At 41.2% G+C, this 27,491-nt stretch overlaps 1 protein-coding gene across 1 annotated transcript in view; it reads left to right on the plus strand.

The window, feature by feature from the left end:
• ahrra (aryl-hydrocarbon receptor repressor a) overlaps nt 1–27,491 on the plus strand; it is a 57,848-nt gene that overhangs the window by 8,927 nt on the left and 21,430 nt on the right. The window contains exon 5 of the mRNA XM_041968540.1: nt 26,181–26,296. Coding sequence (XP_041824474.1) covers nt 26,181–26,296 — 116 coding nt within the window. The remainder of the gene's footprint in view (nt 1–26,180; nt 26,297–27,491) is intronic.

Below are 27,491 nucleotides of genomic sequence, written 5' to 3' on the forward strand. Positions count from 1 at the left end.
ACAGACTGGTTTATACTGGGATTAAAAGCTTCAGTTTCTACAGACTGGTTTATACTGGGATTAAACGTTTCAGCTTCTACAGACTGGTTTATACTGGGATTAAAAGCTCCAGTTTCTACAGACTGGTTTATACTGGGATTAAAAGATGCTACAGACTGGTTTTGAATAGAAAAAGAAAGAAAGAAAGAAAGAAAGAAAAAAACAAAACAGGTGAAACAAAAAGGGGGGAAATGAAAGTGAATCCTGTTGAGATTCACTTGTTGCTTCACGTTGTCGACATGAATTTAGAGCAACTCTTCCTGAGATGTGGTCTGAAGCTGACAGCAGCTCAGGTGTGGACCACCTGAATGTCACGTGACCACAGTAATGTTCAGCTGAAGGAAGACCTGAAGCACCTGTACTTGATTTGCATTATTGTTGCTGATGATGATGATGCTATGGGATCTGCTCATGTGGAGTAACGTCATCAGGCTGCGTGCACGCTGGTTGCTTTGGCGGCTGTTTGTTGTGTCCGTCGCCTCCACTTATCTTAACTCTCGCCCCAGCGTGCAGCTTCGGTCCCTGCTGCTGTTTTCTGATGTAAATCGATATGTTTGCATGCGGCTGGAAAGATCACTAACCAAAGGTGGCATCTGACCCGACACAGCTCGATACGCTAACTACCGTCAGCCAGATGAGGTCCCCTTTCATCAGTATTTGATATGGCAAAAAAGCGGCACGTGATCTGGCCAAGTAAAAATAGTTCCCCAGAGGATGTCATGTAAAGTTAGAGTTATGTGGAAACGCTTCAGGGTCGTCCTTTATTTCAAGCTCCGATCCTCCATTCAGACTGAATAAAACTAACCCAGAAACAGTCGCAGTAATTAAAGAGGCCGAGAGAACGTGTTTAAAGGTTTAGTGTGTTTTATTGGCTGGCAGGCCGCTGCTCTCTGCACACCCGGAGCCATCTGAACTCCCAGTGACCTCCTGCTCTCTGACGAATTATAATCGAATGAGTGAGCCTGACAAAATATTTTCAGGGTGGGCAGAGACGCGAGCAGACGGTGCAGCGCGAGGGGAAAAGAGAAGCGACAAGCCTTTCTGATCACGCACAGAAACACTGACATGAACATGCCGGAGCGGCGAGGAGTCGACAGCAGCAGGATCCCAGCTTTATGTGGTTAAACGTCTCACCTACAGACAGGTGAACAGCAGTGTTTACATCTGTCTGTTAAAGGTGAAGTGATGGAGGGAGAGAGAAAGAGAGAGAGGGAGAGAAGATGTGAAGCGATGATCTTCTCTCAGAGAGAAGCAGTTGCGTGACTCGTGCTCATCCCAGTCCTGCAGCCCTGCAGGCATCAGTTGTAATCCAGCAGAAAGGATGCGGCAGTGTGTGTGTTGTACAGTAAACAGAGCTGCCACGCAAGATTTTATTCAGCATGAGCTGCTCTCAGTGTGCACGTGGGTGTGCACGTGCGTGTGTGCGCATGCTTAAACTGAAAAAAAAAAGATAAGCGGGACAATTTCCTCTTTTATTCCCAAACATCGACGTTGTTTCATCACACGGGTAAATGAAAACAAAACAAATCAAACAAAATTTTAAATAAATAAACTTAACTAAAGGAAACAGTGATTCTGATGGTGTCACTCCTGGGACTTTAGTTACAGTTTTGTTCCTGGGACTTTAGTTCTAGTTCTGTTTCTGTGACTTTGGTTTCAGTTCTTTTCTTGCACCTTTAATTCCAGATCTGTTCCTGGGACTTTATTTCAAGTTTTGTTCCTTTGACTATAGTTATAGTTCTGTTCCTGGAAATTTAATTTCAGTTCTGTTCTTGCACCTTTAATTTTAGTTCTGCTCCTGGGACTTTATTTTAAGTTTTGCTCCTGGGATTTTAGTTCCAGTTCTTTTCCTGTGACTTTAATTGTAGTTCTATTCCTGGGACTTCACTTCCAGTTATGTTCCTGGGACTATAGTTTCGGTTCTGTTCCTGGGACTGGTTCTAGTGTTGTTCCTGCACCTTTTATTTCAGTTCTGTACCTGGGACTTTATTTCCAGTTCTTTTCCTGAAATGTTAGTTCCAGTTCTATTCCTGGGACTTAGGTTCCAGTTCTGTTACTGGAACTTCAGCTCTGTTCCTGAAATTGTAGTTCTAGTTCTGTTCCTGGGAATTTAATTCCAGTTTTGCTCCTGAAACTTTAGGCATAGTTCTTTTCCTGGAACTTTAATTCCACTTCGGGTTTTGGATCTTCAGTTTTTGTTCTGTTCTTGGGACTTTAATTCCAGTTCTTATCCTAAGACTTTAATTTCAATTGTTTTCATTAGACTTTATTTTTAGTTCTGTTCTTGGGACTTTAGTTTTAGTTCTGTTACTGGAATTTCAGTTCCAGTTCTGTTGCTGGAACTTTAATTCCAGTTCTGCTCCTTGGACTTTATTGCGAGCTTTTTTTCCTGGGATTTTAGTTCTAGTTCTGTTCCTGGAAATTTAATTTGCGTTCTGTTCCTGTGACTTTAATTCCAGTTCTGCTCCTGAAACATTAGTTATAATTCTATTCCTGGGACTTTAATTTCAGCTTTGTTTCTGTGACTATAATTCCAGCAGTTTTCCTGAAACGTTAGTTCTAGTTCTGTTCCTGCAACTTCATTTTCAGTTCTGTTCCTGGGACTGTAGTTCCAGTTCTGTTCCTGGACCCTTAGTTCCAGTTTTGTTCTCAAGACTATAGTTCCAGTTCTATTCTTAAGACTTTAGTTCCAGTTCTTTTCCTGGGACTTTAGTTCTAGTTCTTTTCCAAGGACCTTAGGTGTAGTTATGTTTGTGGGACTTTATTTCCAGTTCTTTTCATAAGACTTTAATTTCAGTTCAGCTCACTGGACTGTAGTTCTGGTTCTGTTCCTGGAACTTTAGTTTTAGTTCTGTTCCTGAGACTTTATTTCTAGTTCTTTTCCTGGGACTTTAGTTCCAGTTCTGTTCCTGGGACTTTGATTTCAGTTCTGTTCCTGAGACTTTATTTTTAGTTCTCTTTATTTCCCGTTTTGTTGCCTCATTATTTCCTTTGCGTTTATTAGTTGTTTTCTCAGTGTTTCCTAGTTGTTTCCTCTGCATATCCTAGTTGTTTCCTCGGTTTCCTAGTTGTTCCCTCAGGATTGACTAGTTGTTTCCTCAGTGTTTCCTATGCATTTCCTAGTTGTTTCCTAGTTCTTCCCTCTCCATTCCCTAGCTGTTTAATCTGCATTTGATATTTGTTTCCTTATTTCTTCTTTTCTTTGTTGTTTCCTCTGTGTTTCCTCTGCATTTCCTAGTTGTTCTGTTTGTGTTTCCTCTGCACTTCCTAGTTGTTTCCTCAGTGTTTACTCTGCATTCCCTAGTTATTTCATCTGCGTTTCTTAGGGATTTCCTTTGCTTTCTTCTGCGATACCAAAGTGTTTACTTAGTCTTTCTTTTGAGTTTCCTAGTTGTTTCCTAGTTCTTCTCTCTGTGTTCCCTAGCTGTTTGCTCTGCATTTCGTACTTATTTCCTAGTTGTTCCCTCTGTGTTTCCCCAGCTGTTTCATTTGCATTACCTATTTGTTACCTTCTTTCCTCTCCGTTTCCTAGTTGTTTCATCAGTGTTCCCTAGTTTTCCCTCTGCATGTCCTAGTTTTTTCCTCAGTATATCCACTGTTTCCTATTTGTTTTCCTCAGTATTTCTTTTGCGTTTCCTCTGCTTTTCCTAGTTATTTCCTCAGTGTTTACTCTGCATTGCCTAGTTATTTCCTCTTCATTTCTTTAGTTGATACCTTAGTGTTTTCTTTGCATTTCCTAGTTTTTTTTTGCTCAATGTTTCCTCTGTGTTTTTTTTTTGTTGTTTCCTCTGTGTTTCCTCTATATTTCCTAGTTGTTTCCTCTGTGTTTCCTCTATGTTTTGTAGTTGTTTCCTCTGTTTTTTAGTTGTTTCCGCTGTGTTTTTTAGTTGTTTCCTCAGTGTTTCCTCTGCATTTCATAGGTGTTTCCTCAGTGTTTCCTCTGAATTTCATAAGTGTTTCCTCAGTGTTTCCTCTGCATTCCCTAGTTATTTCCTCTTTGTTTCCTTAGTTGGTTCCTCCGTGTTTTCTCTGCATTTCCTAGTTGTTCCCTCTGTGTTTCCTCTATGTTGCGTAGTTGTTTCCTCTGTGTTTCACCTGCATTTCCTAGTTGTTTCCTCTGGGTTTTCTTTACATTTTCTAGTTGTTTCCTCTGTGTTTTCTTCACATTTCCTAGTTGTTTCCTCTGCATTTCCTAATTGTTTTCTTAGTTTTTACTCTGCATTCCCTAGTTATTTCCTGTCCGTTTCCTTAGTTGATTTCTAAGTGTTTTCTCTGCCTTTCCTAGTTATTTCCTTAGTGTTTCCTGTGTTTTTTAGTTTTCCCCTCTATTTCCTCTGTTTCCTAGTTGTTTCTTCTATGTTTCCTCTGTATTTTTTAGTTTTTCCCTTTGTGTTTCCTCTACATTTCTCTTGTTACAATTTTTTCTAGTTTAGAGGTTTTCGTTGTGTCTACTCACACTGAAGCTTTAATCCTTCCAGTTGTCAGATTTTGACATTTGAGCCAAAACGAAGTTCATCTTCTATTATTGTTGGAACCGTGTTTACTGACAACGGCATCGCTGCTGGCCATGACCGTGGCTTGTTCTGCAGACTTTCATTTAAACTGGCCCGTCTGGCACGTGCACATCATTTCTTCACTCTGAACCACAGTTCAATCATCATGGAGGTGTTTCTTGTTGTAGATGCTTTGGATGTGTTCGTGACCTTATTAGAGATGCTGTCTTGGGCATGGCTCTTCTGGACCTTTCAGATAACTCACACGGCGCTGATCCAATTAATCAGGCACAGAGGTCATGACCTCTGGCAGATGGTACATGGCAGACAGCAAAGGGATTAAGTCAGATCATAATATCAGGTGCATGAACTCATCACAGCCGCTGCAGAGAAATCAGTCAGTTCTGCACGTTGAATTGTTTTTAGAAACGCAGCGTCAACAGCAAATATTTCAAAAGACGAGAAAATCAACAGCGACAAGACTAAAACCTAAGAAACAGACTCGTCATGTTTATTTCCCCAAGGATGGCATTTAAACTGGCAGGTTACAGAAACGGCAGCCATGCACTAGATTTACACAGCTGACAACTGCACATGCACACATTCACACACCCTCCCCAGCTGTAAGTTTGCGTGTGAAGTGGAGAAATTCTTGCCGTTAATGTGCCAGGATTCGTTGTCATCAAATTGCAAATGATTTAAATATGCATCACACACACACATACACGTGCACACACACACACGCACATGCACACACGCACATGCAACATTTATCCAATCAGAGCTGACGGTTTAATCCTTGTTTTCATCTCTTAGATATAAAAGACGTGGTTTCCACTCGTCTGTTTTTCTCCTGAACTTTTAATTAATATTTGGTTTATAACACGAATAAAAGTGATCAATAAATTGGATCAATAAATTAGACTAATGTTCTGGTTCTGACCCAGTTCTGGTTCTCCAGGTCAGGTTGATTTTCTGCCCCTGGTTCTGGTTTTCCAGGTAGTGTTGATGTTCTGGCTATGGTTCTGGTTCTGGTTCTCGTGGTAGTGTTGATGTTCTGGCTATGGTTCTGGTTCTCGTGGTAGTGTTGATTTTCTGGCTATGGATCTGGTTCTGGTTCTTGTGGTAGTGTTGATGTTCTGGCTAAGGTTCTGGTTCTGGTTCTCGTGGTAGTGTTGATTTTCTGGCTATGGATCTGGTTCTGGTTCTCGTGGTAGTGTTGATGTTCTAGCTATGGTTCTGGTTTTGGTTCTCGTGGTAGTGTTGATGTTTCTGGCTATGGTTCTGGTTCTGGTTTTCCAGGTAGTGTTGATGTTCTGGCTATGTTTCTGGTTCTGGTTCTCGTGGTAGTGTTGATGTTCTAGCTATGGTTCTGGTTTTGGTTCTCGTGGTAGTGTTGATGTTTCTGGCTATGGATCTGGTTCTGGTTCTTGTGGTAGTGTTGATGTTCTGGCTATGGTTCTGGTTCTGGTTCTCGTGGTAGTGTTGATGTTCTGGCTATGGATCTGGTTCTGGTTCTTGTGGTAGTGTTGATGTTCTGGCTATGGATCTGGTTCTGGTTCTTGTGGTAGTGTTGATGTTCCGGCTATGGTTCTGGTTCTGGTTTTCCAGGTAGTGTTGATGTTCTGGCTATGGATCTGGTTCTGGTTCTCGTGGTAGTGTTGATGTTTTGCTTATGGTTCTGGTTCTGGTTCTCGTGGTAGTGTTGAAGTTCTGGCTATGGTTCTGGTTCTGGTTTTCCAGGTAGTGTTGATGTTCTGGCTATGGTTCTGGTTCTGGTTCTCGTGGTAGTGTTGATGTTTTGGTTCTGGTTCTGGTTCTCGTGGTAGTGTTGAAGTTCTGGCTATGGTTCTGGTTCTGGTTTTCCAGGTAGTGTTGATGTTCTGGCTATGGTTCTGGTTCTGGTTCTCGTGGTAGTGTTGATGTTCTGGCTATGGTTCTGGTTCTGGTTCTCGTGGTAGTGTTGATGTACTGGCTGTGGTTCTGGTTCTGGTTCTCGTGGTAGTGTTGATGTTCTGGCTATGGTGCTGGTTCTGGTTCTCGTGGTAGTGTTGATGTTCTGGTTCTGGTTCTCATGGTAGTGTTGATGTTCTGGCTATGGTTCTGGTTCTGGTTCTCGTGGTAGTGTTGATGTTCTGGCTGTGGTTCTGGTTCTGGTTCTCGTGGTAGTGTTGATGTTCTGGCTATGGTTCTGGTTCTGGTTTTCCAGGTAGTGTTGATGTTCTGGCTATGGATCTGGTTCTGGTTATCGTGGTAGTGTTGATGTTTTGGCTGTGGTGCTGGTTCTGGTTCTCGTGGTAGTGTTGATGTTCTGGCTGTGGTTCTGGTTCTGGTTCTCGTGGTAGTGCTGATGTTCTGGCTATGGTTCTGGTTCTGGTTCTCGTGGTAGTGTTAATGTTCTGGCTGTGGTGCTGGTTCTGGTTCTCGTGGTAGTGTTGATGTTCTGGCTGTGGTTCTGGTTCTGGTTCTGGTTCTCGTGGTAGTGCTGATGTTCTGGCTATGGTTCTGGTTCTGGTTCTCGTGGTAGTGTTGATGTTTTGGCTATGGTGCTGGTTCTGGTTCCCCAAGTAGTATTGATGTTCTGGCTCTGGTTTTGGACGTTTTATATCTGATGGATTTTTCCCCCCACCAACGTTTGTTTCTTTTTGTTTTTTAATGAAAATCAGCAATTTGTGAACAAACTGATATTTAAAGGATTAAAATCCTCAAAATATTTGAATGTTTGCTGGTTATTATTAGAAAGTTTCTGTCTGAAAGTCACGTAAGGCAAGTTTATCTGTATGTCACATTTCATGTAGAAGACAATTCAAAATGCTGTATATGAAACATTAAAAGAGTTACAGTGGAGTGCAGGAAGCAATAAAAAGTGCATTAACAACAAACTTTTAAAGAAATTAAACAGAAAAGAAAAAGCTAAAATAAAATAGATAAAATAGAAATAAAGTTCAAGTGTGGGGAATCAACAGGTGTTCTGATAAAAGGCAGCAAATAGAAAAGTTTTTAACCCTGCTGAGAGTTTCAGCAGACCTGCAGTTTTCTGGGAGTTTGTTCCACATGTGAGGAGCATAAAAGCTGAACGCTGCCTCTCCACGTTTAGTTCTGACTCTAGGAACAGAAAGTAGACCTGACCCTGATGACCTGAGGATCTGATTGGTTAAAAAAATCAACCAGAAAATCCTCAATGGATTTTGGCCCTAAACCATTCAGGTCTTTGTACATGTATATATATATATATATATATATATATATATATGTATGTATATATATATACGTATATATATATAAACATAAATCTGCGTTCTGAGCACTTCTGTCTGAAAATCGTGTAAATCTGTAGCATGTTTCCATCTGAAAACCACATAAATCTGCGTTCTGTTTCTGCCTAAAAACCACGCACATCTGCGTTCTGAATGTTTCTGTGTGGAAAAAAAAGTAAATTCACTTTCAATCTGTGGAGGAAAGAAAACAAACCATGCGTAATTTAAGCTGCAGGAACATGAAGGTAAACAGCAAGACTACTCAGACTTTTGCCGCGTGACTCATGAGCAGCGACTTCTGAGATCAAAGCAGCCATGTTTGTTGGGGGGATAATAACATCATTGTTGAAGCTTCCCACTTCCACTAAGTACAGCCTGTCTGAAAGGACACATTCATGGAGGCCATTCCGCCTCTCAGCAGCCAATCAGATCCACCAGAAAAGTCTCTTCTCACGCAATGTCAGACAAACCTCAAACAATGACCTCATGATGTTCCTAAACCAGTTAGGACGAAGACACTAGAGACATGTCTCAGCCAGGATGAAGATGAAGATGAAGACGATGGCACGGGGGCCATCCTTCATCTTCAGCCCCTCTATCACCATCATCCTCACTGTCATCACCCTCACATCATCATCCTCGCCATCATTACCCTCACCATCATTTATCATTATCCTGACAATTATCCATCATAATCCTCACCATCATCATCCTCCTCATCATCCATCATCATCCTCCTCATCATCCATGATCATCCTCACCATCATCCATCATTATCCTCACCATCATCCACCATCATCCTCACCATCATCCATCATTATCCTCACCATCATCCACCATCATCCTCACCATCATCCATCATTATCCTCACAATCATCTATCATCATCCTCACCATCATCCTTCATCATCCTCACCATCATCTACCATCATCCTCACCATCATCCATCATTATCCTCACAATCATCTATCATCATCCTCACCATCATCCTTCATCATCCTCACCATCATCCATCATCATCCTCTCCATTATCATCTTCACCGTTATCATAAGTATAAGTTACTTTAGTAACCTGGTAGAGTTAGTCACCTGAAGCTGAATGACCCCCCCCCCCCACACACACACACACACACACACAAACCCGACACACACACCTTTGACATATGAACATATCAATAGAAGTAAATATCCTGCAGGTAGAATTATCTGGAAGCTTCATCATGCACCGTGTCTAGAGGATGAGGACTCTCTGAACCAGCTGGTGGTTTTAGAGATGCAACGTACTTCTCTGTTCATTTCCACAGTCGGGTCCAAAGAAGCATCTGTCAGGGCTTTATAGTTAAACTGTCCGTGAAGAATACCCATTCTGTGTCCAGTTCTGCTTCAGAACCACCATCTGCTTCAGACCATGACCTGCTTCAGAACCACCATCTGCTTCAGAACCATGACCTGCTTCAGAATCCTGACCTGCTTCGTTTACTAGAACCATGCAGACGCTGCATTTATCACACAATAAAGAAAATAACGCAGTTAAAAGGAAGTTAATTTGTCATTAACACATTAACTATGGGAGAGCCTTAACAGAATTTAACAGAATAAAATAGAATAAAATCACCCCTTGTGTTGTCAATTAGTGAAATGTGCAGTTTTGAGAAGAAAATCTGTATATATACATCTATATATATATATATATATATATAGATGTATATATATATATGTATATGTGTATATATATATATATATATACATATATATATATAAAGCAATATAATAAATAAACATGTTTACAAAAAAAAATTCTATAAAGTAAAATTTAAAAATGTATCTTTAACTTAAAATATGCTTGAAACATGAATTGAAATGAATTTTATTGACCATTTGATTGGTCCGACTTATGACCAGTTTCTGTCCTGGGGGTCACCGCACCTCCACCGCCAGAGATTCAGCCGTTTTTCACTCGTTTTTTCCTGCCTTTGTGTCTTCGTGCATGTTTCATAAATCGCCTGGATTATCGGACCGATGGGCGCCGCAATGAGGTCATTGTGTCACGCCACCGCCACCGTGCTTCAGCAGGGTCATGGGGGGGGGACGGGATGGAATAAAAGAAGAAGGAGAAACTGTCTTGCATAATTCATCTCCCCATCACAAGTCTAATCCTCCGTTCATCCATCGTTGGACCAACATCGTTATAAAAATGTCAGATGGAGCAGCTCATGCAGAAAACACAGGGCTTGACCTAATTGGCAGAAGCATCTGATGAGGCTGCAGAGGTAGACGAATAACTGGCTTCCAGATCTGAGAGAAAATAAGTTATTTATTAAAATGTTGCATGTTTTTGTTTCTTTATGGGGACAGATTTCATCCTGACTCTTCATAATGGCTCTCATGCGGAGAATCGGCTATTCCTTCTGGTATATGGACCTGCAGACACATGAACCACCAGAGCAGAAGATAATTCAGATTACAGCCCGTCTCTATATTTTCCGTTAACACCTCCAATACTTTTAGTCGGCAGCTGGATGGAAATCAGAGACTGAACGGCATCCAGAAGCCTTCAGGCCTCCACGTTTAGAAAACCTTCTGCTTCTCATGCGTCCTCTCCTGGGTTTCCAGGCCTTATTCAGGCTGCCCCCCCCCATCCCGGCCTTCATGCTGATGTCAGGACAAAAAGCACAAACTAAGATTTGATGAGCTGGAAAATCTCATTCTTAAAGACTTTTTGTTCACGCTGTGCAGCATCAAGTCAGCTGTGATTTTCATCCAGAAAGTAATAACATCTGAAATGAGGCTGAAACTGTTGGCCAAATTCTGCATTGTTAATACGAGGCTGCAGTTTGTTCACATGATGTTCACATTTATTCACTTTTATTTCATCAGGAAATGAAAATAAACAGACTGGAGGTCATTTATCTGTTAGTAGCAGAGAAGTTTCCTCCACATGAGAGATCATTTTACACTATTCAGTCCAGACTTGAAGGATTCTCTATCTGATTCTCCTCCTGATTTTCCTTTTGATTTTCTTGATTTTCCTCCTGATTTCCCTAATGAGTTTAATAATTAATCAAATAAAATAATCAAATGATGTAATATCTGTTTGAGTATTTGTACAGCTGTGAGTAAGCTGGACGGGATCTCAGACACATGTTTGTTAAAAATGTCCAATATTTCTGAAGATAAAAACTTCCGGGATTTCCTCTCTGCCTTCCGTCTCCTCTTTCATTCCTAGTTAATCCTCCTCTGGGAATTCTGATGGCAAGAAGGCTCGGTTCGGATCAGGATAATCTCTGGAATCACCCTGTTACACAACTTTAAAGATTTAAGATTCAGTGTTTAATATCATTTGCCCAGTAAGGAAACAAGTTTCCCTGAACAATGAAATTCTTAATTTGCCGTCCACACTGAATGCCACAAAAGATTATAAAATAGAAGAAAATAGAAGAAAACAACTTAAAAACTAGATAGAAGCTTAAGATAAAGATAAGATAAAAAAAAATGATTCCCAAATCTGGAAAATCTGAGTTTGATGAGGTAAAGATAAAAAAAATAATTTTACAGAATTTCTGAAGCAAATCCGGTCAGATTCTTGATGAGCTGTGTTGTTTGATTCGTCTCCATCCTACATGGGTTGAGGTTGTAGAAGAAACTTGAATTCCACATTACCTAGAAGAGAAACTTTATTTCCAACCTGCTTGATGAGTTCTTGTCCAGGTCCTTTTTAAAGTAAGTGATGTGGAAATACAACTCAAGATGACACAAGTTGAATTTCAGAATTTTTTTCCTAAAAACTACAGTTTGATTAATTAAAATATAACAAAGTGGAACAAGAATTAAAAATACAACTAAACAAAAGAAAATTTGAGACATTTAACTTAGATGATAGAAAATAAATATTTTGTTTTTTCCCCCGTTACTAAAATCATTAGAAACCTATTTTCATTTGAACTATTGATCAAGTCATAAATTACTGAGTGATTTTAAGTATTACTAAACTCTTAAAGTAGAAGTTGCATCCAGTGAACTAACTTTTACTGACATCTTATCTTCACATCCATCCAAATGTAGTTATGTATGTTTTTTTCAGCATTTGTTGTCCAGAGTTCATTTGATTTATTTTATATGAGTGTAAATAACTAGTTTAAAACAAACATATTTACTGACTACATCCTGTTAACTCTGATGTTACATCTCAGTGCAATTAATCCGTTATGAATCCACTAATTACAGTTTCTGCACACAGAAATCAGAAACATGTTGTATTTCTGGTCGTACTGGATAATGAGAGGGTAAATCCGGCTGGTGTGACGTTCCAGGTTGGAGGAACCAGGAATGCTTTGAGCCAAAAATAGAAACGACTCTTAAACAGCAGAAAATATGTTGTGGCTGCTGAAAGAAAAAGGAGTGCTGTCCCTTTAAGAGCAGGATGCGTGTGTTAAAGTGTGTGTGCGCTGAGTGAGGAGGAGGTTCGCGTGACAGCTGCAGACGAAGCCGTGACCTCAGTAAAGTGGTTATGAAAACGATCTGTGGAGGAGAGAGAGGGACGAGCGAGCGAAGGAGTGAATGTGTGAGAGAGAGAGCGAGTGAAAGAGAGGTATTTTCTTCTTTTCCCTTCAGGTATTCACTGTTTACACAACAAACTCACAATAAATAGTAAACACAATCAACACAGTAAACAGTAAACAAAGTAAACAGTAAACACAGTAAACAAAATAAACAGTAAACAAAGTAAACATTACACATTTAACACAGTAACTGTTAGCAGGTGCTAGCAGAGCTTTTGTTGCCGTGGTTACAGCCAGCAGCAGCCTGTATCTTCCTCTAGAGTACATTCAGCTCATAGATATCTACAATAATACTAGATGCTTTATGGCAGAGTTTTGAATGTCCTCACCTGGCGGCCATCTTGCCACAGGCTTGCTCTCATTGGATCTGTGGTATCTGAGGGAAAGTGAGGGATCTGCATAAAAAACGCAAATACTCTTATTTTGCTGAAAGAAAACGGTTTGGTTTCTTACAAAAGTTATTAATGTGGCTATGGTTCTGGATACTGGAACATGTTGAAATTGCAGTTTATGTCTTTGAAAAACGACTTAAACATGCAGCGTAGTTGTGTTCTCCATTAGAAGGCACAGTGAGGCTCAGGGCAACAGAGCGGCTCATTCGCCAGGCATCAGCAAGTTCCAGCCAATCACAGCCCATCAGACTGCTGGAGGTCCTGTACATGGTACGGAAGAGGATAGATGTGTTTTTTGCTGGAGGAGCACATCGGCAGCACACAGCAGTCACCACCATATGCTGCTGACATTAGTTGTGTCCATGTTTTTAAGCTATGGCTGCACCAATTTGCCAAGATGACTCCACTTAGCTTCCAGAGAAAGATGCGCCAGAAACAGTCCTGCTCACAGGGTTTTAGCCAAGCCATGTTTTTTTATTATTATTTATTTATTTTGTTTTCAATTTTGTTTTACAAGAGCTTGTACTTCGATTACTGAGGTGTAGTTTGTGTGAAGTTCTCTCACTCTGCTATGCCCTGTGTATTTGTCTAATGAAATCTTAAGTTGGATTACTTAATTGTATATCAGTGTAACTCTGAGCCTTTTCAGTGTTAAATTAAACTCCACTGTTTCACTCACACATCTCTCTGTTTTGATCTCTGTCCTCCATATGTAAATCTCCACTATAGTCTAGCTCTCTGTACAGGGTGTGGGTTTCAACAAGCTGCATTCCTTCATGTAAATTAGTAAATCTTGTACCTATTTTGTATTGCAAATAAATGTCACTTTTATGTCCAAGATGTTGTGCTATCTGTTTATTTTCATATGAATGTCCATGGTTAAAGCTAAGCTCTAGAATCTTTGGCTCAATTCATAAGTAATACCCATAAGTATGCATTTTCATGGCTACACCTCTGGCATCTATAACAAGCACAATCCCCAAAAAATGCTATAAAACTGTGCACGTTATGGTTATTTATAAAGTGCATGCACCATTAAAACAGTGTTATGAGTGAGCTAACTGTGGCAAGATGGCCTCCAGTGCAGACATTCGACTCCACTGCCCAGCAGTGTGGGTGAGACATCTAGTATTATTGTTGATATCTTTGGCTCAGCTGATGTCACCTGGGCTTCATCTGCCATGTTGGGGGAGCTGGGCTACCATGTCCACCTTCAGATTTCTCCTATAAACATTGTTAGAAACACGTCTAAAACATGCAAGTAAGAAACATCCTGGCACACACTATTAAACAAAAAAACAGCTGATTATCCAGCTGTTGGTATGGCCACTCCACAGCTGTGAGGGTCCAACCCAATAAAAGGCTAATTAAAGGGCCAGTCTGTGAAGACAGAACCATCTTTGTAGAACTGTTTGAGTAGGTGTTGTCCATCACATGCAAACATGCAACGTTCACTAACACCTGACATCCTTCCACTTCTGTCGGTTCTTTCTCCTTCGTTGTATTGATACCTCACTTCCAAAGAAGTCGGGATGCTCCTGTTCCAACTTTTTCCAGACATGTTTCTGCCATCAGATTCACTATCAGCTCATATTATCCACCATATGTTAAAATATCTCAATTTTCTCATCTGATATGTTGTTTATCTTCTACTGGGCATATAACTATATGAATGTGACGGGGTTCTGTGTTAGGACGATTGAAGAGGCACGTCGTGCTTTGGTTGGTGGATGTTTGTTGTGCTCCTAGATCCCAAAACTGTGCTCAGCAGTGCAGTAATCTCCAACCCAGCAGTGCAAAAATACTATTTACATATTTACAACAAAACAGTCCAACGACAGATAACATTATATTTCCAAGATGTACATTTTCCTTTTTTCTGGGTCTTAATAAATCCACATGAAATTCACAAGAACTGGTACATCTCCCACACAGCTTCACCCACTGCAACCAGGCTATATTCCCCCTGTCATCTCTACAAGGTCCATTTAAATATTCTAAGCCCCTCCCACCAGGCTCAGAATTAAATTAAAATCCATTTTTCATGAATATAGCCAACAATGCATAATTAAAACAAATACAAAAATAATTTACACCCATCAATTCATCATTAATTATTCAGTCCCGTGGTTCCAAATACATAACAGACAATTTTGCGGCACTAAACCAGACATATGACCATGACATCACATCTCACTATCAGCTGATTGGACGTTGCTTCGGTTCTGGAGCGGAAAACTTTGTCAACAGGAGGACGTTAAGTTGCATCTAAGTGTTACCCGAGCGCGCCCTCAGTAGATCACATGGATCATGCTACATGTGTGTCCATGCTGTGCATTCCTGCATATGTATATCACGGATGGCGAGCACGTGCATGTGCGTGCATGCATGTGCTTGCCGTCCGTGAGGAGGCTGTCAGTAACGAGGACGCTTCCTCGCAACGACTTTCTGCTTTTGTTCACTTTTTTTTTTTTTTACTTTATCCTGTCCAGCATGGTGGCGGCAGAATAATGATCTGGCTGCTGTGTTGTAGTAAACACATTTGTTTTTCCAAGAGGAGCTTTACGGGTATAAGGCTTCTCATGATAATCTGATTTATTTATTTATTTTGCTTTGAATTATGGAATTATGGAACTTATGTAATCTTGCTGGACCTGACTGGAGGGGACAAAAAAGGAGAATAATGAAGAGAAGTAAAAAGGAAAGCAGAAAAAAGGAAGAGGAGACAAAGATCCAGTAGATCAGAGCAACAAGCTTCAGTCCAGCCTAACACCAGACAGCCAGCTGCTACACCTGTGCAGAAACACAACAGAGAATTTCCTACAGCTTTTACATTATTAGCATTTTACAGTAATGGAGTACTGGTTTTAATTTTTTAGGGGTTTTATTGATCAACCACGTGTTTGCAGTAAATCTGGAGATCTTCTACTTTCCACCGTGTTTTCAGTGCTGAGACATGCTCGGCTACAATAAAATAAGGAAAATATGTGATAATAACTTTCTCCACAACCCCATATGAGGGAATATGTTGACGGTTAGAAACTGCTTTCCAGAATCTCTGCCATGTTGGTCAGAATTTCCACCAGAACATGGAGAATGGGTCTGATGGGGGCTTAGAGGACCGAGTCCAGAGGCCATCACTAGCACAGATTCCTCCTGCGGCTTTGTGACCGTCTAGAAGGTTGTTAAAGGTTCTGGACCCATCCGAACTCATCTGGTTCTTTTTCATGACGGTCCCATCCTGGATTCCTCCAGTCCTGATCTCTTAGTTTCAGGATCAGATGAAGACCCAGGATCAGCATCAGGGTCAGGATCAGCATTTATACTGAGAAGGGACAGATTACAGTTTGTTTAGGGACGATGGGACCAGGTAGTTTCGGGAGATGAAAATGAAGGACAAATCTTCATCTCTGATCTGACAGCGATAATTTAAAGGTGGAGACATTTGTTTCCTCTGCAGCGAGAGATAAAATCAACTCTCTATAAATATTTCTCCCGTTGATCTGACTTCTCTGATCTGGAACCGAGGTGTTTTCAGCCGGGTTGAATCTAGTGGTGATGATTATTGGTGTGAGGCAGGAAATGGATCATCTGACCACACAGAGCTTTCATCACTCCTCTTCCTCCTCTTTACTGAATGATCAGAACGGGTGTTTCCAGGATTTCTCTTCCTGTCACAGATTTTCCTTAAATTTACTTTAAAAAAAGATAAAATTAGAATAAATTCAGATGTGAAATCAGGAGGTGCAGTAGGATTACAGGACAGTCACACCAAGTCCACCAGGGAGGATGTAAAGTACAGTAAGCTGCCTTTTCTGGACTCTGCGGTGTGTTCTGATGAAGACAGAGGTCTCAACACTGAGCTGTACTGGGAACCAGCACACAGACCAGTACTTCCTCTTTGACTGTCACCAGCCACTGGAACACAAACTGGCCTTTGCCAGAATCCTGAAGATCTCCCACTAGGACAGAAGAAAAGAAAAGCAACACAAGCTGGTCAAACATGTGGACATCCGAGCTGAACAAAGCTTGGATGTCCAAGATCTGGAGACTACATGCAACACCAAACCCTGAAGAAGCCAGAGAGGCGGTGGCTGGCGTTCCCGTTGTCCCAACTCGGAAAGAACAGACACCTCCAAAGTCTATAGTTTTCTCTTATAAAACTAGAAAATTACATACCAGTTTTAAAATCCTGCACCACGAAAACACCAGCAGATTTAGGATGAATAAACTGCAATGTTTCAGTGAGCAACATCATAACTCATGATAACGACTCTGCTGATAAGAAACCTAATGAACACAAAACAGAAAATAAAGACAACGATGAACTACATGCGCCACTGGGTGCTGCCATCTTTAAATCTGGAATGTCAGATTCCAGTTCTTGCAAGTTAGGGTTCTTCATTTAGAACAAAGAGGTTGCTTTGTCATTTCCAACAAAATGAGCAGCTGGTTAGCTCAGTTAGCAGAGCATCAGTTGCTCATGTGTGAAACCAGAGTTTGATTCCCCCAGAGGAAGAATAATAACACCTTCCAGTTGGGTCCTTAACGCTAATGGCCTAACCACCGTAAGTCCCTTTGGATAAAAGCGTCTGCTAAATGACCCTAAGGTAAAATTCCTTTGGAAACTAGCTCAAAAAACAACTGGAACGCATCGGCATCCTCTTCATCCCGTCTCTTCTTTGAGATCTCCCCTAACGGCTTTGGGCGCTAAATTAATTGTTCCTATGATGCAGCAACAGAAATGATGGATTATAATAACTTATATTTTCTGCTGCTGCTTGCGTGTGTGGCGTGATGTAGCCACACAGCTCGGCACATCTGAGGCACATCCAAGATTCCAGGACTCCAGGATTCTAGAACTCCAGGATTTCAGGACTCTAGAACTCAAAGACTCCAGGATTTCAGGACTCCAGGATTCTAGGACTCCGGGAGTCTAGGAGTCCACAACTCCAGGATTTCACGACTCCACAACTCCAGTACTTCAGGATTTCAAGACTCCACGAGTCTAGGAGTCCAGGATTTCAGGATTTCAGGACTCCAGGACAATGGATAACAGTTTCTGTTTCATTAAAACTCAGCTGAATGATGGAGGAGGCCAAACATCCGGTTCATGGTTGGCTGGTGTGATTCAGGGACAATGATGGCGACCAATCCCTTGTCTTCTTCTGTGCAAACACTGATGCTGAGTAGCAGAAAATCTGTGGATCTTCATCAGATCTCTGGTTGCTGAGGCTGATTTGATCCACTGGCACCTGAACGCAGCACAAGAACCTCTGCTGCAGTTAACCCACTTTGGAGCAACTTCAACCTCTTCAAAGATGTTAAAAAGCAGGAAACGAGTTGAATTTTAATATCTTTAAACTTCTGAGCTGCTTTACGTCATAGCAGCTATAATGACCACGTCGTCTCTAAATGAAATTATCCTGAAATCTGAGGTCTTGTGTTGCTTATTTGCAGGGAAAGTTAAGAGCTAGCTGTCATGGTGGATTACAGATCTAAACTTATGTCTCTTCTCTGTTTAAAATGATTCTCCGATCATTTAACTTTGCTCCCAGACAACATCAGGAGGCTGAAAATGATGAATATAACCTCAGAACTGTGATTCTACATGTTGGTCTTCTAATCAGATTCATGCTTGTGGAAAACTGTTGTATCATCTGGTTTATCCTCAGGATTAAAACTGCTCTCTGACTCAATCAGCTGGCCAGTGACCGTTTAACAAAGATTTGTTTTCCCCCTAGTTTACATCCATCTTAACATCTAAACTCCATCTAGACTTCCCAGTATTCCCAGTGGGTGGAGGATCCTCTGCAGTCAGCAGCTTAGCAGTGAGAAAAATAATCTCCCGTTCAGAGGACAGACAAATCAGTGTTTGTTTATGCTCACTAAAATCTCTTTTAGATGGTGGGGAATTAAATACAAACACTCGGAGTGTCACGCCAACACCAGATGCCAGGAAGTGGACTGAGTGGCATCTGTCCGTGCGTGACTTTTAGAAGCTTGCGTGAACCTACCATCATTTTCCTCCACCATCATCTTCCTCCGTCATGTCCTGCAGCTGTTAACACCTTGACACATGCTGCCTGCTGGGCGGCTGGGGGGGTACATGTCTTTTTCCCCTGTGCCAAATGAAGTGATGGGAAAAAACATCCTCATGCGCACTTTCATGAGCATTAATGAGAGTGCTGTGATGACGGGAGGCCTTGAAGCGGATGGTTTATCTCAACCTGATTCTAATTTTTCCTCCAGGAATGATTGCATAGATGTCCTGGATGTTTTCTGGAGACTGAACATGGTTAAATCTGCCAGTAGCTGCTCATGCTTGTTCTGGTTTTACTGCAGATCAGCTTCCAGAACATCATCTTAGTTCAACGTTCACTATAAAGTTCAAGAGTGGACAATAACCTCTTTATCACAGAGCCCCTTGTAAAGGAGGCACCATGAGATCCTACAGCCCAGAGGATGTTTGCAGACACCAGGAAGCAGCAATGCTAACATGTACCATAGCAAAAAGACCAAGACTCTGCTGATTACAAAAATGTCAGTCTCATCACTGTGAGACAAAGACTCATCAATTCCTAGGACTACTTTACTCATTCCAAGACCACTTTACTCATTCTTATGATTACTTTACTCATTCCCAAGATTACTTTATTCATTCACTAGGATTACTTTACTGATTCCTAGAACTATTTTACTCATTCCCAGGACCACTTATACCTTGGAATACATTACTCATTCCAAGGATTACTTTACACATTCCTAGGATTACTTTACTCATTCCTAGAACTATTTCACTTATTCCCAGGACCACTTTACTCATTCCTAGGAATACTTTTCTCATTCCAACACCACTTTACTCATTCCAATGATTACTTTACTCATTCCTAGGATTACTTTACTCATTCCTATAATTACTTTACTGATTCCTAGAACTATTTTACTCATTCCCAGAACCACTTATACCTTGGAATACTTTACTCATTCCAAGACCACTTTATTCATTCCAAGACCACTTTACCCATTCAAATGATTACTTTATTCATTTCTAGGATCACTTTACTCATTCCTAGGTATACTTTACTCATTCCTAGGATTACTTTACTCATTCCCAGGACCAGTTTAGTAATGCCTCGGAAAAAATACTCATTCCTCGGACTACTTTACTCCTTCCCAGGACCACTGTACTCATTTCCAGAACCACTTTACTCATTCTTAGGACTCCTTCACTCATTCCTAGGACTATTTCATTCATTCCCTGGACCACTTTACTCATTCCTAGGATTACTTTATTCCTTCCAAGGTCTACTTTACTCATTCCAAGGACTACTTTTTCATTCCTAGATGAACTGGTTTGCTATCCCCTGGTTTTTACTGAAAGTAATGTGGTTTTCTTTTAGGAGGAAATTACCATTTACATTTTTTACAATATTCTAGGTGAATTTACTCTGACACAGTAACACATATGTTGATTCTGAGACTTCTGTAGTAATCCCACATCTCAGCATTTTGTAGAGACCAAGGTTATACATACAGATCTTGTGAGCAGAGGTTAACTGGACAGTGAATGCAGCATCAACTCCCTGTGCTTATGTTTTCATCCTGATGAGGAGATAATCAGATTACTGTGTTGATGTTCAGCATGATGAATTATCCTGTTAGTGGCTGAGCTGATGTGTGATATTGCTGGTGAGAAATGCAAATCAAATCTAGCTCAAAGAGTTTAGTCAGACTCAAAACTCTCCTTCTGTACCAGTTCATTGAACCAACTCAAATCGGATTAATCTGGATGGAGGCAACAGCAACAATATTTTAACTTTGAGGACCAGCAAATCCTATGTTACGGTCCTGATTACCAGCAACACTACCGGGTTGTGTTTGCCCACACATGCACGGTGGACACTTAACACCACTGCTGATTGACAGGTTAATGTCTTTCATACATAAAACATGTCAAGCATCATGACGATCACTTGATCTTCCTGAACCTAGAGACATATTTAATGACACGTTCAGCATCTCCACACACAAACGCAGAAAAGGTTGATATACGTTTTTTCATTTCTGTTTTATTTGTAAAAAAGTAAAAATTCCACCAACAAAACTAAACAAACCATAAAAAATCTTGTCATTAAACATGAAACTTTGTCAGAAATCTGGTGAACAGAAAGTGTAAACAGTGCTCCTTCCAACCATGTTTTCATTGGTTACTATTAGCTAGAGCAACATTAGTTCATTGTACTCAGCAGAACTTCATCATTAGTCATTTAATTAATCATTTTAAATTAATTTGCTCAATTAAAAATTTAATTTAAAAAAATCTAGCAGTCCTATAGTCCGGGAGTCTTGGAGTCCTGAAGTCCTGGAAATAATGTCTCCTTGAGTTAGACATCAGCGGTTGAAGTGGTAAGTTGTTCCTCCTGTGGGGAGTTAGCGTTGGTTTAGCATGGCGTGCTGCAGCAGCATTAGCATCTTTTCCCTCCCTTATGGATTCAGCTTGACAGACCATCTGCCTGTTATTATTCTCCTAAATGGACCGAAACAGCACCATAATCTTTTTAACAGATTACGTCTTGTTACAGAAAGGTTTTATGGATGGAGGGGGTTCACTGATGGAGTCACGTTTTCATCAAAGGCAGAAGGTTTTCCAGAAAATCCAACACAAACCAGATCAGTTGAACCAGGTCAGATGGACCGTATCAGAAGGACTTGGTCAGATGGACCGGGTAAGAAGGTCCTTCTAGTCTGGTCCAACTGATTGAGTGGACCTTGGTTCTGTGATGGTATGGCTTCCTTTTTTCTTCAGGATGAGCTGAGGCAGGAATTAGACCCGCCCACCCCAGCATCACTGAGACACATCATAATCTGTAGGATGAATGTAATTCCCCCCCCCCCCCCTCCCACTAAAGGACTTTTTGTGGATGCTGTTTTGTCAACAGATAAAGAGACTTTCAGTAAATCGTTTCATCCGTCAGCATTTAATCATGTCACAGGGAAAACAAACATTCCAAAACAATATGGGACGGATTAAAATCCCAGTGTAACATCCATACTGGTCTAAAAACAGGAAAAACTTTATTAACGTATAGGTTTTTGTTTTGTTTTTTTTTCTTGTGAAGTTGGAGGTCGGGTGTCAGGTGTTTGATCCGGACATTTGATCCGGGGAATAATGAAGCTCCCATTCAGCTAGAAGTCATCAATATTTAACAGCTGTTATGAAATTCTTTATGGGTTAATGCGGCTCGTCGGTTTGCACGCAACACCTCGGCTGGCGGCCAGCAGCCTGTCAGGAAGGGGCGGGGGGGCAGATTGACAGACGGCTCGCTCGCGTGACAACCAGACCTTGATCGCCCTGCTCCTCTCTCTCTCTCTCTCTCTCTGTGTGTGTTGGTGTTGCTCTCTGCGCTGTGGATTTCCTGCCACACACACACACACACACACACACACACACACACACACACACACACACACACACACACACACACATTTCTGTTTAAGTGGTGAAATGAAGACCATGTAGATTAACCTGTGCAATGAGGCCACTTCTGTTGCACTGACTTTAAACTCTAGGTTATATGTCTCAGTACTAACAAAGGGAACGATTCAGTGTATTCAGTGGATTCAGGAGTAATTCACCTGGGGAACAGGGACCTCTTCATGGTGTATCATTCAGTATATTGTGTTATATTTTTTCCAAATACTTTGTTTAAATGTATATAGACATTACGTATATAGCTGTTTTCTCATTTTACCATCTTTCTAAAGACCTGTCGGAAACCTTGAGATAAGCCTGTAAATAACCCGTAGAGGCCATTACAATAAAATAGTGAGTCCTCACTTTGCAAAAATGTCCTCTCTTCAACCTTTGAAACTTTGAGTGATCCCCCACAACCATAGCAGAACACACACAGACACACACACAGAAGAAGAATGTAGGGGGAGGAGGCGGGGCTAAGCAAAGGAGGTGGCAGCAAGCCAGCCACACACACTTACACACACACACACACACACACACACACAGTTTTCTCTACTCACGCGATCCTGACGGTGGGGTGGGGGGGGGGGGGGGGGGGGGGGGGGGGGGGATGGGGGGTGTGGGGGGTTCGGTGCAGCTCTTCAGGTCGGCAGCTCTTATTTTTCTTCCTTTTCTTCTTTTTCTTCTTTTTCTTTGTGTATGTAAGAACTCAAAGTTGTAAAACTGTTGGTGCAGAAGAAACATTAAAAGATAGATTAACCCTTTCATGTATAGTTTCCTCTATGTGGATGCCTTTTTAAAGGCTGTTTTCTTTTCTATGCCTGGCTGAGGATGGCATGTTTGCAAATTAGCTACTTCACTGGACATCCATAAATCAATTAATACTCTGAAGAATATATAAATATATTAATAATAACATAAAAATAAACTAAATATATTAATCTTAAAAATAATGAAAAACACGACTATTCATGTCTATAGAAGTAAAATATTGTATGTGGAAATAATGGGTCTGTTTTTAAAAATTCCTATATCAGAGGGAAAAAAAATAATCAAAGAAATGCAATAATAACAAAAAAAGAAAAATAAAGATCAGGTAAGGTAACATTAGAACCTGATCAGAATTGGATCAGGGAGTCCAAACTCAGAGATGTCTGTTGTCTCTCAAAGGAAACTAAAATAAGCAGAAACAGGATTGTGGAAGTTCCGTTCCATCAGTCTGATCTGGATCAGGATCACTGTCAATGTCCATGTCAATGTCAAGTTTACTTCTATAGCACATTTATACAGCCGAAGCCTCCAAAGTGCTTTACACAAACCAATAAAGTATAAAAACACATAGGGACACCAACAACGGTAGAACTAGATCTCCAACAGGGAGCCTGGCCTCCGCCGAAGGCAAACAGCTGCGTCTTAAGCAAAGATTTAAAAGCTGACAGACTGTTTGCAGACTGCACAGTTAAAGCAAAGTGTTCCACAGAATGGGAGCTGCAATTGCAAAGGCTCGGTCTCCTCTGGTTTTTAAGCTAGATGGAGGAACCTCCAACACTGTCTGACTGCCTGAACGAAGGCCCGATGCAGTCCAGTGAGATCAGAAAGGGATTCTTGGGTCTATTCAGTCACTTAAAAACAGATAAAAGAACCCAGAATCAATCCTGTACCTGACTGGAAGCCAGTGAAGAGAAGAGAGAACCGGAGTTATGTGCTCACGTCTCTTTGTCCCAGTGAGGAGATGGGCGGCTGCATTTTAAACAAGCTGGAGGCGATGAAGCTCCGACTGTTCAATTCCCACATACAAGGAGTTACAGTAGTCTAAGCGAGAGGAAATAAAAGCATGGATGACTTTTTCAAGGTCTCTTTTGCTTAGATATGACTAGATTTTGGTAATAAGTCTTAGTTGAAAGAAGCTAGACTTCACTACCGAGCTGACCTGTTGGTCCAGCTTAAAAGCACCATCCATAATCACACAAAGATTCCTAGTATGGGTTCTGCTGTGAGGTGCTAGTGGCCCAAGAGAATTAGCAAGGACCTGAACCAGCTCATGGTGACCAGAGAAGGCAACCTTCATTTTGTTCTCATTTCATTTTAAGAAATTTAAGTCCATCAATGTGTTAATGCCCGTCCTGCAAGTTAGCACAGCTTCAAGGGAATCTTTGGAAGGACCCTTCAGTGGCTGATACACCTGCTTGTCATCAGCAAAGCAATGGAAGGCAATAGCATGCTTCCTTAATATCAACCCCAGGGGTAGCATATAAAGAGAAAACAAAAGTGGACCCTAAAACTTGCCTTGTGGCACCCCGCAGGTCAGACAAGCCACTGAGGAAGTGCTCCATTTGAACAGAGAAGGATCTGTTCGTGAGGTAGGATTCAAACCACTTTAAGGTGCCTTTTCAGCCAACACAGTGCTCTTGGCATCATAAAAGAATTGCATGGTCGACGATATCAAACACTGCTGTCAAGTACAGAGAATTAAAATACGAAAATTACCAGAATCCAGGTTCAGTAAAAGATTATTAAAAACTTTATAAGACCAGTTTCAGTGATATGGAAAAGCCTAAAACCAGACTGAAACTGTTCAGATATTGGCTGTTTTTAGAAATTCTTGAAGTTGGTTAAAACAACTCTCTCTAAAACCTTGGAGATAAAAGGGAGTTTGGAAATTGGCCTAAAATTAGATAAAAGCAATGGATTCCATTTTTTTTTCTTTAAAAGAGGCTGTACCGTAGCATGCTTGAAGGACAGTGGGACACATCCAGAGCTAAGACAGGTTTATAAACTTCAAAATAAAAAACGCAGCTGAACAGAAGGCCTCTTTAAACAAACCGGAAGGGACACTGTCAGCTGGGCAGTTAGCAGGGCGTAGATCTTTTATTATTTCAGTTGGGAGTTGGGAGAGAAACGGGCTCAACGTGTTCAAGGACAGCTGAGCTCGCTAAACGAGTTGAGGGGTCCAGGGTAGACTGGGAGTATGGGGATCTAAGGGAATAACTGACCAGCTGAGTTACTGTGGTAACTGGTGCTGGTGAACCTCTCTGATCCAGACCAGTATGACTGTCCAGCTGAGTTACCGTGGTAACTAGTGATGGTTGTTTCTGGTTGTTCCTGGTTTTAACTTGGTTTCTGTAATGGTGGACCTAAGAGAAAAGTCGGTCCAGCTCCAGCTCTTGGCGCCCTTTACATCCCTCTGCTTGTCACTTTTTACTCAACACCCGTCCTCATATGAACGCCTCCTCCATTTCCTTTCTGGACGACAGACGGGAAAAAGAGGCAAAGAAAAGCAAATGTGGAGAAGTGAGTGGCTGTGGATAAAGGCTGTATTGTTGGCAGAGGAAGTGGTGATGCAATAATTAATAATATGTTTGTCTTTCCTGACGTGGTTTGGAGTTATCCTCTCCAAAACCTGCCCTAAGAGAGAAAACAAAAACAAGCGAAGCATTGGAGGAAAATAAAGTCGGTTATTAGATTAATTTCCTTCAGCAGATGTTGGACGATGATGATGACTGGACAGAATCATTGTGTGTTCGGAGGTGATGACAAAGACTAGAATTTTATACATGGGGGTTATCGGGGGGTCAGGTAGGAAGAAAGGAAATAAGGAAAAAAACCTTTATTAGTCCCTCAGTGGGGAAACTGCTTTGTTGCAACAGCACAGGTGCAGTAAGCAGAAGCACACAGATGATATCAAATAGAACACACACACACACTAAAAAGTAATAATATGTCCAGTATCTGGTCTGAGGGTGAGTATGTACAGGATATAAATATGTATATAAACATGTATATAAACATGGGGAAGGGTAAGGGAAACCTGGATCCATTATTTTTATTCATCATACGGGTCTGTTGAGCAGTTATCAGCAATTATCAATGGTTATTAGCAGTGGTTGGAGGGGAGGGTTGAAAATGTGTTTGAGAGCAGAGATGAGTCAGAAACTCATTGATCATTTTGTTTTCTCTCAACAGCGAGTCAAGAGAAAACTTCCAGGAAGCACATCATCAGCACATCCTCTAACCCTGAATCCCAGAAAGACAGTCTTCCGCTGGGCACAGCCGTCAATGAAAGCAGCCTCCTTCTGGAGGTAAGAAGCTCTGTCACTGAGCACTAAACTTTCTCACAATTAGTAAAAACTTAAATCTGGTCTCTACACCATCAATGGAAACATCTGAGTGAGCAAACTGTCTATATGTACACCAAAAATCTGAATTCTGTAGTTCCCAGATTATTCAAGTGATCATGTAGACAGTGTAACCAGATAATGACATTTATAATAATTTTACTTTATTAGTCCTGTCGTGTTATTTAGGCCCTGTATTTTTTACCCATCTCTAGTAGAGAGAGCAGAGGGCTGCCATATGTTATCCAGGGAGCAGTGGGGGGTAAGGGCCTTGCTCAAGGACCCACAGTAATTCACCTATATTGCCACACTCGAGACTTGAACCAGATCTTCCAGACCGGAACCTACCCCTGTGACCACTAGGCTAGCACTCCTCCCCCTGATCTTAATATGACAAATCAGATGTTGAGCCTGTTTAAATGACCATCAAGATTAGCTAACTGGGAGTAATCAGATCACTGTAATAATCAGACCTGACGTGTCTACACCCACTTGGTCTGGTCTATATATTCCCTGAATTTCATGTTAATTTTTAAAACCGTGGGTCTCCTAAATCGTACCAAGGAAGCGATATCTGGTCTGGTCTTGGACTTCAGGTTTCTGGGCTTGCACCTGGAGGATGACCTGGCCTAGAAAACCATCACCACAGCCCTGATAAAGAAGGTGCAGCAGTGAAACAACACCCTAAAGCTGAATTAATAGTCATGCACTGTTTGCATAAAGTCATTTACGATGTCACTGCTGTAGGCTCCGCGTAGGTCCGGGGAGGCTCGACGCGCACCCCTGCTTGCAGTCCGGTTACACAGACAAACTCCATTTTTATTGATCCGTTTATGATTACATGTTCCAGATTTCTGGAACTTATTGCTGAATTTGTGCGTTAATCACAGAAGAGATACTGCAAGATAACGCCGTAACTCAAAGAGAGTACCCATCTGAAAGTACAAAATTCTCAGATGGGCTGGTAAAAAAAGAGCCTCCTGCTGGAATCTGGTCAAATTACAGGATTGATTATGGAGTTTCTCTGTTGGTTTTTTCGTCTTTTTTTTTTTTTTAGTCAAGTTGAAATGGTCAGCTGCTTTTCTCCATGTGCAGCACGCTGTGCCATGGTTGGTTGGTGTGTAATTCCCTTCCTTACGCACACCACCTTCACTGAACG

Source organism: Melanotaenia boesemani, chromosome 18 (genome assembly GCF_017639745.1).
Source record: "Melanotaenia boesemani isolate fMelBoe1 chromosome 18, fMelBoe1.pri, whole genome shotgun sequence".
NCBI lineage: Eukaryota > Metazoa > Chordata > Actinopteri > Atheriniformes > Melanotaeniidae > Melanotaenia > Melanotaenia boesemani.